Here is a 13,145-nt window from a genome sequence, read left to right as displayed (position 1 = left end):
TACATGGAGGATAATCAACTCAAATTTTGGGGTTTATGGTCTGTTGTAAATTCATAGAAGTTCAAAATAATCACAACTATTGATTGGTTTAAATCTACATCCTATAATTAATCTGTTTTAGCTTCTATATCCTCCCTTTCCTATACACGAGTAGATTAAGTACATGGCCACATTTCTAGACATCGTAATTTCTCCACTCTCTGAATCAGTGAACAGTCTATATTCATGGCAGGAAAGGTAATTACCAATCAATCCTATTGTTGATAACATAAATCAATCCTATAGTTGATTAAAGGTTGCTTCATTTTTGTTTCAGAATTGAGATGCTCTTATTCGGAAATGAGATTTGTGAAATCATGAGATATTTGTGATTAACGTGCCACCGAGTTTTGGGTATAGGCCCTCTAGGGTTACATGGGGACTCAATTTTGGGGATGTTGAGAAGATGGCTATTAAATAATAAGAAAACAATAATATTTAAAGTTTCACAGGGTTTCAATATCCTTGTTATCATTATTCTACTCCTATATTAGGATGCCTAGTTTGCTGCTGGTAGCTCTTCTTGCTACAGGTAACTCCTCTTGGACCACGTTGGACTGATGTTCTAATTATTGCAGATGGCAAAGACCTAGGAATGACTGATTGTGTACCTTAGGTGGCTGCCAGCATGCTGGCTGTGTAAAATGTGCTCTCATAAAGTAAATATTTGACAGCGCAGAGGAGTTTATTTATATATCTCAATCGCCTTTAATTTAATTTCTCACCACCCCTTGCCACTCATCTACCATCCATTGCCTTTCTTCTTTACTTCTATCACCTTAAATCTTTTTTATCATCACATCTTTCATAAACTAATATGATTGACACGTGCCAATTTTGAAATCTAAACTCAAATCTATCCCATATCGAGGGGCAGCAAAGCAAAAATTGGCGGACAAAAGTAAATACCTATTCCAGTTGAGAGAGGCCAAAACATAGCAGTCATTCCCTTCTATAAAAGCCAAACCGTCGCAGTATATGCTAAGGAGGATGAGATGTGATTGATAAGACTTTCCTAATCATAGAGAGAATGAATGGCAATGAAGATTTAATATATCGCCTAGGAACTATACGTCTTTCTCCAATTAAAGCTCGTCTCTTCTTTAATTGTATTATTGCTTCCACTCCATCATATTCTGTGCCCAGAGGAGTGCACTGGAAATCCTATCTGATTCATTATTTCATACAGCCGTTGATTCTTCAATGTAAACAGTAAAATTTAGGATGTTTTTAAAAGACCGATTTGTCTACAGAATGTCATTTTTAAAATTCCTTCTAGAACATACTACGTAGCTTATTAACTTGGATAGTCTCCTATAGAAGATTTTACAACTTAGGGTATGAATTTTTTCTGTTACTACGGCAGTCTCCTATAGAAGATTTTACAACTTAGGGTATGCATTTTTTCCATTACTATGTTGATTTTCACAAAGAAATGAAGGATTTTAGAGGGTTTAAAAGAAGAACCATCTTTCTGTGCCTCCAAGTCCTCTTCCTGCTATTTTCAACCTAATTTTTGCACCCTTTATGTATCCTCATATGAATAAAAAACCATTACAAACTGTAAGAATGGAGGGCATTAGATTTAAACCACAGAGGAAAAGAAGAAATAGTGAATGAGAGCAAAGGAATGTGAATTAGCAGGAGATTGGAAGACAAATTAAATCGCAAAAATAGATGACAATCAATATAGAAATTACAAAAATGGTGTAGCAACAAAGGCCTACCTACGTTGAAACTGGAGCTTTCTAATAATGTTAAAACAACTCTAATACGGATGTATGAAATATTTTGAACATGTCTTGGTTTTGGAACTCCAGAAGCGAGTTCTCCGAGAATACTAGCATCCTCCACCTTTCACTGCATGCAAACAACCTAAGTGCCACATCCACAGTTGAGAAGACAGCTATATAAGTTTTTAAAAATGATTTTTGCTGAATACGGGACAATGAGGCTATTATTATTAACTACTTTCTCTGTTCCTTTAGTAAATGACAGTAAATAGCTAACTAAATAAAATTTTATTAGCATTCAGTTTTAGTTTTACAACTTTAATAAGTTTTTTTAAGATTAAACTTGATATTATATTTATAATAAATTTTATGTCAGGTTCATATTATATAAATATAATTAAATAATATAAAGTCAAAATAATAATTAAGAATTAGATTTTAAATTAAGTTTATTATTGTTTTTTATTATTAGAATTTTAATAATGTAGATTAAGTTATAATTGTAATTATGAATTTTTTTGATTAGACTAAAATCATAATTATATGAATTAGAATTTGCTTAATTGGCTTGAATAAGATTTAATGTTGTAAATTAGAGTTAGTATTTAATTATAATTATAATCATAATTGATATTATATCAATTATTTTATTATTAATTATTTATTTTTTAGGGTTCTATATATATAAAATATGTTTCTAAATTATCAATTGTTAATTCAAATTTAAACATAATTATAAAATATTTATAATTATTTGATTCAATTATATTATATATTATGATTGTGATCCTAATTATTAATTATCTTAAATTATAAACTCATGTATTGATGAAAGGAATGAAGAAAATTATTTTTGCAACCAAATTTATATGTGACTAAAGAAATGCTCTATTGGCAAAAATGAAACCTAATCTCTTCTTGCATACATAACATCATTCACTAACTATCCTACCAATAGCCCTAATGTGATACACAAATATATTTGTACAAAAAGATCCATTTCTTTCCTTACTGCCTTTCCACACCTCTTTCACAGAATTAGTGCATACGAACATTTTAATAGTTATTTCCATTTTAAAAACTTATTTAGAATTTGAAATTTTAATTTTCATAGTTTAATAACATGGAGAATCAAATTTATTTGATACTTATACATTCTTCAAATTTACTCCTATCAGGAAATGGCCGAAGATACAAATTGTGATGGTATCACTGAACTACCTACTAGAGATACAACCAAAAGTACTGAAAACCCTTTATTGGCAATGGATATCACAACCATGCCAGCAGAATCATGTTTTTCTGTGAATAAACCAGATTGTCTTGCAACTGATGTCCAAAATCTTGCTTCAATTGTGTCCACCAGTTGTCATGATATTGTACATAAATTCAAACTTACATGTCAATCAACACCTCTTGTGGAAGAATTGGATATTGAAAAACTTCAGGAGATGATGTCAACATTCCAAGCTAGTTACACTAAATTAGATGGGCTATTCACTTTCCTTAAGGAGATATACTGTCACCGACACTATTCAAGTGATAAAGAGTCCTCTGTCTCCTTTTTCATTGATGCATATGAGGCATACTTAAAAAAAATGTGATTAGCTCTTTTAGCTTCTCACAATGTAAATATCGTAATCATATATTTGCGCTACAACTATTAGTACAGATTCTAAAAAGTAGAAAAACAAACTTCTATTTTGGTATTATGTGACCTACCTAATCTATCAGTGTAAATCATCAACATAAGTTAATGAATAAACTTTTATTCTGGTAATATGATTCTTTGAGCTTCAACCACTCATTCATTTTAGAAATAGATGTTTTTTACTCACAATTTTAAAAAGTTTACTTCATAACTTTATTTTTTGAACTAAATAGTGTAATAATAGCTTAGATGAGTTGTATCACAAGGAATACTTTAAAAAATATTTGTTATCATTATATACTCTCCATCTTTTAAAAATAGCTTAGATGAGATGCATTAAGTTTGATGAACTATTATTGTTTATAAAGATAATTAAAAAATAGGAAAGATTGGTGCATAACTTCAACAACTGTTCAAACACTTTTTTTTTTCAAACATACCAATCTTAACTTGAATACTACTTTGAAGACTTCTTTTTTTAATACTACATTTGTAGAAAGAAAGAAAAATTAACAAATTTCAATTTATATAAACAAACATGCTATTCCCACTCAATTTCAATTACATGTTGACCGCAATTTCTTTGTCGCAACCTAATTGTCCTATTTCAACTTATTCACAGGCCAACATCTTCCACTCAGTTTGAATTGAATGATGGCAACATTAACTACAAATGCCATAGCAGACATTCTTGCAGGCATGTCTCTTGTTGACCCTTCTTTACAAGTTACAGCAATACATTCCATTCAACAACCTCATTCTACAAATGTCAAATACCGCCTACAACTCTCTGATGGTATGCACACCCATCCAACATTGCTTCCTGACCAAATGAACAGTCTTGTTCTAGAAGAAGCTTTAGTCACGGGTTCTATTCTCTACCTTACAAAATATTCTTGCAAGATATTCGACAAATACACGTATGTCCACATTTTCCAAATTTTTTTTTGTGTTCTTGTTTCTTCTTATAGACCTCCTCACTAAATAAACATCTCATTTTATTGCAGGGCTATTATAATTCTTAGCTTCGACATAATTTCAAATAATGCAGCTATCATTGGATCTCCAACTCCACTCCTACAAGCTATTGCCTACCTTCCATCAAATAGTTCTGAAGACCCATTGAACCCTTTCCCAATTATTCCCATTAAAACATTAACCCCATATCACAAACAATGGTCCATTCAAGGTCGAGCATTAGCAAAAACCCCTATTCACAATTTCAAAAATGTAGGACATGATGGGAAAGTTTTTGGATTTGATTTTGTAGACATGTTAGGATCTGAAATACATGTGACTTGTTTTAATGAACTTGTTGATAACTTTTGCCATGTTATTCACTCTGGTAGTCTTTATGTGATCTCCAACGGTCGTATTAAAGTGGCAAACACAAAATATAGTAGCTCCACAAACCCTTTTGAAATAATCATCCACGACTCTTCCATAGTAACTCCTACCACATGCATAGACTCTACCATACCCAAGCATAGTTTCCACATTAAGAGCATAGATTCACTCCAATCATTCCCTATTAATGCCCTTGTAGATGTCATTGGAATAGTTTTATCAATCTCCCCTACATCAACCATACGTAAAAGAGATGGCACTGAGACAATAAAGTGTACTGCTACAATCATAGACATGTCAAGTTGTACCATAGATATTACATTTTGGGGTCGCCATTGTCAAATCGAGGGCAAACAAATATTTGAAATGTCCCTAGAACTGAATCCTCTTGTTCTTTTGATCAAGTCTGGCCATATAGTATCTTGGAATGGAAAATCACTTGATACTATCTTTTCAACTACACTTTTAATCAATCCAGATTTATTGGAAACCACAACATTACAAACATGGTATGCCAAGTAAGGGGTTGACGAACCCTACATTTCATTGTCACAAACCAACCTTTCCCCCCATGCATTTGAAAATCCAATAGATATTTCATCTATTACTGATGAAAGCTTTCCTGGCCAAAAGAATGTATGTGTGAAGGCCACTATTACAAAACTTCACTTCGACAACTTTTACTACCTATCTTGTCCACAGGTAGTGAACAAAAAAAAATGTAAGAAAAAAGTTGTGCAAAGTTCACCCAACACATTCCAGTGCCCAAAGTGTTGTACTGATCTCTCTGAATGCGATTTTAGCTACATGCTTAAAATGGACTTGCAAGATGAAATAGGTGAGCTTCTTAAAGTTACTGCATTTGAAGGACCATCAAATACCTTGTTGGGTGTTCCTGCAGAAGATTTCCAGCTACTTCTAGCAGAACCTAATGCTGTGGAACCTATATTGAGCAATGTTATTGATTGCAAATTTTTCTTTGATCTCAACATCAAAATGGTTCCATTTGCTGGCCAAGAAACACAAAGCATTGTTATTACAGCGATTAAGCCTACCTAAAAGTTACATATAATACTGTTCATGGATGTGTATCCATTTTGTATATCTTTTTCAATAATATGTATTTCACTTGTCCATATATGAAAGCATTTGGTATATCTTTTTCAATATTATGTATTTCACTTGTCCATATTATGTTTACAGTATCATGTCATCATCATGTATTGTACTTAGTCATGTTACTTCAATAAATGCTTTTAAATATACTTAAATTTACACAATACAAAAAATCATATACAAATCAACATATGTTGTATTTTTTTCATTTATGATCAAAAAATTTTATTCAAACAATTAATCTCACAACTTTCTTTGTAATCGTTTCATATGCTATTTCACATTACACTAGCACTTATTTTGGTATATAGAAATTTTTATTAATTTGGTATATATTTATATTTTAAAGATTTTCATTCACAGATATATCATATACCTTTCATTCTCAACACACTGTGCCATGGAAATACAAAATGATACAGTGGAAGAAAGACATGCTCATCGAAATCAAATGCAATGCGCAAGGTACCATGAGAGGAAAATTATTCTTAACAAAAGAAGAAGAGAAGCCAGACACTTTTTAGCTGGACAACCCTCCACATCCACAGTATCTTCTCCCCACTTTCCACCCAATGTAGAAACACATGTACCCCAAATCCAACATACAAATCAAGCTACCCCAATTGCTGAAATCTATAGCTCCCCAAACTTTTGTCAAAAATATTGCATCGCCAGAAATAACTTTCGTTCAAAATTGGACAAGATTTCAAAGATTTTGACATGTCTAATATGTTTCGAGAGATACCCAGGAATTAAAACTAAAAAATTTAATGGAAAAAATACTTGTTACAGATGCACAACAGAAAAAAATGGACACCGCTACTAAAATTGGAACAACATGGACCTTGGTGAGAAACCTCAATGTTTGCAAATACTAACTCAAGTTGAGGAGATGTTGATAGCAAGGATTAGCCCTGTCCTTCAAGTTACCTATGCAAGAGGAGGCCAACTAAAATATAGTGGCCACACTATTTGTTTTCCTCAAGATATTTCTTCAATTGCATCCCACTTGCCTAGGCATATAGATGGATTGGACATGATAATAGTAAACAAAGCAAACAGTGGCCAAAAACAATACAACTTCTATGTTAGTAGAGGACGTGTGCATGAGGCATTACAATATAAGATTTTTTATGACCCATACTACAAAGATGTACAATTAGATGAATTAGCATTGTCATCTTTACCCATTAACCCCACTAATATATCTGACCTACTATATTCGACCACTTCAAATCCTGATCCCATTCACCTAAGTTTCATGCAAGAAGATGTTACAGAGGATCGTTCATTGATAGAGAACTTGCAAATGACTGATTCATTTGTGGCAAATCTTCCACCTGCACGTCGAGAGGTCGAAGAAGTTCACGCTTTACTACAACTAGGGCAAGGACGCCCAACTCCTGTAGTTAAATGGCCACCCATTTCCCCATCTCCTATAAATGAATACACTACTGAAGGATTGTTTGTAATGTCATTCCCCACTTTGTTCCCTAAAGGTATGGCTGCATTCAAACAACCACGTCTTAAAGAAGTTAAGCTACATGAGTATGGTCTCCATCTTTTAAGATACCATGATAATAGATTTGGTCAACACCCAAGGTTTAGGTACTTCATATTGAATATACTAATGCGCCATAGAAGTCAAGCCACCGCATATGTATTTGTCCACAAACAACTTGATGATTCAATGCCTATAACAATTTTTGACCTTCGACAAAGATTAAAGGACTTACCTGATGACAAACTAGCAGATCAACTAATGCGCTTTAGCTCGTCAATTCGTGGAACTAAACCATTCTGGAATCAACGTAGAAGGGAACTTATAGACATGGTCATCCAAATTGGTTGTCCAATGCTATTTTTCACACTCAGTGCTGCTGATACAAAATGGCTAGACTTGCATAATATCATGCCAACCACCACACCTACAAATCCATATGCAACTGCTAGGTGGAGATTACAAAATATAGTTCAAAATCCACACCTTACTGCAATGTACATGCATCACAGATTTACTGCATTTCGTGAAGAAGTGTTGGAAAAACTTCTTGGCGCAAATGACTATTGGTATAGGTATAATTCTTGCAACCTACTACTTTTACCTTCAGCTCTTACCCTTCTTTTAGTTTTTTTGTTTTTTTCTAAAAACCTCTTTTCCTAGGTATGAATGGCAACATAGAGGCTCTGCACACATCCATGGTTTCATTTGGCTACCAAAAGCACCTGACATTGGAAAATTACAATGGAATGACATTCAGTCAGTACAAAATGCACTTGCATACATTGATAAATATGTCTCCGCGTGGAACCCACAAAGTAATGCATTGAGAAATCAAATGTTCCATCGATCCATTGTTGATGACCCTTGCTTGATGGACACAAGCATGATAGTATCAAGTGATCCTTTCATTGACTATTGTGATTTGGCCAACCGTGTTCAAAGACATACAAAATGTACTATCCAAACATGCCTTCGCAGGAAGGGGACATCTCTTCAATGCCGTTATAAAGCCCCTTGGAACATTACAAAGAAGTTGTCTCTTTCTAATGATGATAATGGCCAACCTAAGCACACCCCTGCTCGCAATGATGACCGCCTAAATCTTCACAACCCATTTATACTCTCAATATGGAGGGCCAATGTAGATTGCCAACCTGTTCTCTCAATTGATGCTATGATCAAATATATTGCAAAATATGCTGCTAAAGCTGAAAACAAATCAGAAACATACCATGCAATGTTATCTCGAATATCAACCAACTTTGAGTCTGATAAACCAGCTCCTAATGCTTTTCGCAAAATGCTTCTTGACAACCTTGTGGATCATGATATAGGTGCCCAAGAAAGTTGCCACCTTCTGCTAAAGCTACCACTCTCCCTTTGTAGTCGAACATTTTTTTCTTTAAATGTGAACCAAAAAAATTTCCAACGTGTACCAATCACATCCACAGAAAGAACCACATATCCAAACTATATTGCATCTTACATGGCAAGACCAATACATTTAGAGAGAATGTCTCTTATCGAAGTAACTCAAAAATGGTCCTTCAATGCATCAAGAAAGCATGATCAATGGAAAGAGCGAGCCACACTAGTCATAGTTCAAGTGTCTCCACGATTCACAACCATCCCTACAAAGGAAGAAAAAAAATTTCAAGCATTTTGTTAGACTGAACTTTTATTGTACCACCCATTCCGCAACATTCAAATGGATTTCGGCTCAACAGATGATGAAATTCAAGCACCGTGGGAAAGGTTCTCACACAAGTACAAGCCATGGCATGTACGTTGAACATCTACAGAAGCCGATGAAAGATCTAATCCTACCACTCCTTCAAGCGACCCAGAACAACTGCTAGAAGACATTCGTAATGAATGGAAAGTATTGTCAGCTTCATACCCAGGACTTCCTCTTCACCTGGATGAACTTGATATGCTTGGCCAACATGATATTGACTTGAAGAATGACTAGGGAGTACATCACTTCAGTCCACAAGAAAAAGAAATAGCTACAAATTTCATACATTCCAATCGCTGAACATTTCAGCCCCATCATGTTCTCCAACAGCAAAGCCAAAATAACCTATGTATACAACAACAAAAGGCATATGATATAGTTATTTCACATCTACATGCTAATAGTTTGCAAGCACCATTGAAAATGATTGTTCAAGGAACTGCAGGCACAGGAAAGTCACACCTCATAACAAGCATTAAATCAGCACTCAAAAGATCAGCACCAAATGGCCAATCACCATTATTGCTCCTTGCACCAACTGGAGTTGCGGCATTCAATATACAAGCATCAACAATTCATTCAGCACTAAGAATTCCAATCAAAGAAATGCACCCTCTACAAGGAAAAACATTGGCAAGCTTCCAAGAAAGCATGTACTTCATTCGCTACATTATAATTGATGAAATGAGCTTCATTGGTCCAAGGTTGATACAACGCATTGATATAAGGTTACGTGAGGCATTCCCTGCCCATAACCAGCTTCCATTTGGAGGATGCTCAATCATTCCCTCTGGTGACTTGGGCCAACTACCACCTGTCAAAGACATTCCTATGTATGCTTCAACTTCATATGGAGGGACACTATGGCATAGCTTCATAACAATTATAACATTGAAAAAAATATTTTGTCAAATTGGACATCAACCTGCACAAATTGCCTTCCGTGCACTTCTCTCCAATTTACGAAATGCAGAACCCACTATTGCAAATTGGCAACTTTTACTTTCTCGAGCAAATTCAACACTTTCCTCTGCAGAGCAATCTTTATTCTTATCATCCACACACTTATTTGCAACAAATGAAATGGTATCATTACATAACAAACGCATGTTGTTGTCTTTGGCAAAGCCTATTGCCCTATCTACTGCAGAACAACTCAAGGGAATCACATGCTCAAATCCTAATGAGGAACAACTTGAATCTAAGATCCTCTTATGTATTGGCCAAGAAGTTATGTTATCTGCCAACTTGTGGGTGGAAACAGGACTTGTCAATGGTGCACTTGGACAAGTCAAAGAAATTGTATATAATGCTGGTGAAAGACCACCTGAACTCCCCTTATTTGTTGTTGTTCAATTCAAAAAATACATAGGCCCAGTTTGGGACCAACACAACCCAAAAAATATCCCTCTTATTCCAATAAGTCATGGTCTTCGACGTCAAATACTACTAAAAATGGCATGGGCCTTAACAATTCACAAATCACAAGGGCTGACACTTCAAAGAGCGACAATCGACATCGGCAATACAGATCATCAAGGGTTGACATTCACAGCAATTTCAAGGGTACGTGACCTTGCAAGTCTTTGCATACACCCTCCATTCACATTCCAAAGATATTCACATATACAAAAGAGTCCATATGCTGCTTGGCGAAAAGAAGAAGAGGAACGACTGATAATGTTATCAAATGAAAACACTTCTCCAGGTTTTTGCTCTTCAACCCCTTGTCACATTGAATCTTCTTCATTTCCCGTTCTTTTCTTTACACCAAAACAACAATACATGTACACCATTTGTTCAATCCGAATACTGTTTGTCCTTATATGAACTGTGCTTTATAAAACTATATTTAACATATTTATTGTGCTTTGTAACAGCGTGAGAAATTCTAAGCCTTGTTGTTACTGACAAATCAAAGACCTCTACATGGTTACAAACTTGCTTCAAATGAACTGCTCTTTACAAAACAATATTTTACATATTTAGTGTGTTGTGTAACAGCATGAGACATTCAAAGTGAAATATATCTACATGGTTCAAATTGCTTTTCCATTTGACCTAATTTTCATTTCTATATATACTACAAAAATCTAACATTGCAAACTTTTCTCAGTGATTGCAAAGGACCTATTCTATACCATTTAATAGTTTTTATGTTATTCTCTTACTCCCATCTTTTATTCGGTGTACCCATTGCCCCCCAAAGTGCAATTGCTAGTTTATATCTGTTATAAACATTAGAAGTCAACCAAATTATGCCTTTGACATCTTTTCATATTTAAAATACACTTTTGTCGAGATTTTTGCAAACATAACATTTTACAATATCTCTATAGTATATATGCTTCAATGGATCTTCATGAGATGGAAAAAAAGAGAAATTAAATAGAGCTTATTGTTGCTAATTGGAGCACACTGAAATCTATTTATTGTATTCAATAATTTTACATTTTACTTTAAAAAATTATTATAGATGGATGGTGGTGAGTGGTGTAGATGGTTGATCTATATTGACAATGACAAAAATAACTAATTTATTCTAACATTATCTTATGAATTAATTATAGTTATTTCTTTTAAATGTCCTCCATGATCTAGAAAATATGAGTTTTGGCACAAAACCTTTTTAGATATTCATTTATAATCACATATTCACTTTAATATAATAATAGATGCTCACAAGAACCCCCTAAATCACAACCCTCAAATATTCATGTAACCTTTTGTAATCCTAAAAGACTTCTCATCTCACATAAAACCTCCATAAAAGGATTGGTTATCTAATCATTTGTTCTACAGTATTTAAGATGAATCATTTGCTTCTTAATGACATGCCTAATGTAATGGAGATAGACCTCTTTAGGCTTTTTTAAGCATGAAACATTAGATTCTTTGACAACAAAGTGGCACTTATTAGATTCTTTGACAACAAAGTGGCACTTTTACTATCACAATGAAGTAAAGAAGACCTTGGTTGATATTGTTTAATAATTAAAAGAATGGCCTATATAAGATAGTTATTTCTTTAGTTGGCTCATTCACTATAGTATATTCAATCTCTATAATTTATAACACAATAGTAGATTGCTTCCTACTAAACCATAAAATGGGGTAAGAATTGAGAGAGAGAGAGAATAACTCAAGTGTAGTAAAAAAATTATCATTTGAACAACCTATATGAATTAGAATATCCTACAAGTGTTAGATCTCCAAGAGAAGAGTAATAAACACCTAGTCAATGTTCCTTGTACATATCTCAATATTCTCTTTGTTGTCATCCAATGTGAAACCTTAGAAGAACTCAAAAACCTTGAAAGTATACTTGTTGTAAAAGAAGTATGAGTCAAATACATGAGGCTAGTATCAAAAATTTGCTTGTATATAGTAAAATCAACATCCCCACCTTCCATATCCTTAGTCAATTTTCATCTCAAAGAAAGTGGAGTATAAACACCCTTACAATATTCAATCCTAAACTTCCTCGACAATTCTAAAGCATACTTGGTTTGAGAAAGATGAATTCCACCAATTTTTTCCCATACCTAGATGCTAGAAAAGTAGTGTAGAAAACCAAAAGCTACTATCTTAAATGTATCTTTCAATTCTAACTTTATGTCATTGGTTTTGCCCACGATGTGTCCTTTGATGATAAGATCACCAACATAAAGTATAATAATAATTATGCCACCTTCATAAAATTAATTCACACACATGTTTGGATCATGAGGACTATTATGAAATCCCTGAATTTTGTATAATATTAATCAATTTTAACATACCAAGCCCTTGAAGCTTGTTGCAATCCATACAGAGACTTCCTTAATCTACAAACTAAGTGTTAATTTCTGAAACTCTCAAATCCATGTAATTGAGTCATATAGATCGAAGGTTGATTAATTTCACCATTAAAATGTGCATTCTTAACATCTATTTGGTGAAAATTCCACTTGAAATGAGTTTCGAATGCTATAATATTATTGATAATATTGATCTTTTGTATGAGAGAAAAAGTTT

At 33.8% G+C, this 13,145-nt stretch overlaps 2 protein-coding genes across 2 annotated transcripts; both read left to right on the top strand.

Moving 5' to 3' along the window:
• Positions 1-6,922: 6,922 nt before the first annotated feature.
• LOC131048470 (uncharacterized) lies at positions 6,923-9,362 on the top strand. The gene is made up of 3 exons (XM_057982421.2): positions 6,923-7,962; positions 8,051-8,724; positions 9,193-9,362. Exons 1-3 carry the CDS (start codon positions 6,923-6,925, stop codon positions 9,360-9,362), a joined length of 1,884 nt encoding a protein of 627 aa, XP_057838404.2.
• Positions 9,363-9,551: 189 nt separating this feature from the next.
• Positions 9,552-11,013, top strand: LOC131048471 (uncharacterized). Its single transcript, XM_057982422.1, has 2 exons — positions 9,552-10,836; positions 11,009-11,013. The coding sequence occupies exons 1-2, from the start codon at positions 9,552-9,554 to the stop codon at positions 11,011-11,013; spliced, it is 1,290 nt and encodes a 429-aa protein (XP_057838405.1).
• Positions 11,014-13,145: the final 2,132 nt, after the last annotated feature.

This window comes from Cryptomeria japonica, chromosome 7, assembly GCF_030272615.1.
Source record: "Cryptomeria japonica chromosome 7, Sugi_1.0, whole genome shotgun sequence".
In the NCBI taxonomy this organism is placed as follows: domain Eukaryota; kingdom Viridiplantae; phylum Streptophyta; class Pinopsida; order Cupressales; family Cupressaceae; genus Cryptomeria; species Cryptomeria japonica.
Note: the sequence above shows the minus strand (reverse complement) of the source record. Positions and strands in the feature narration are given on the sequence as shown.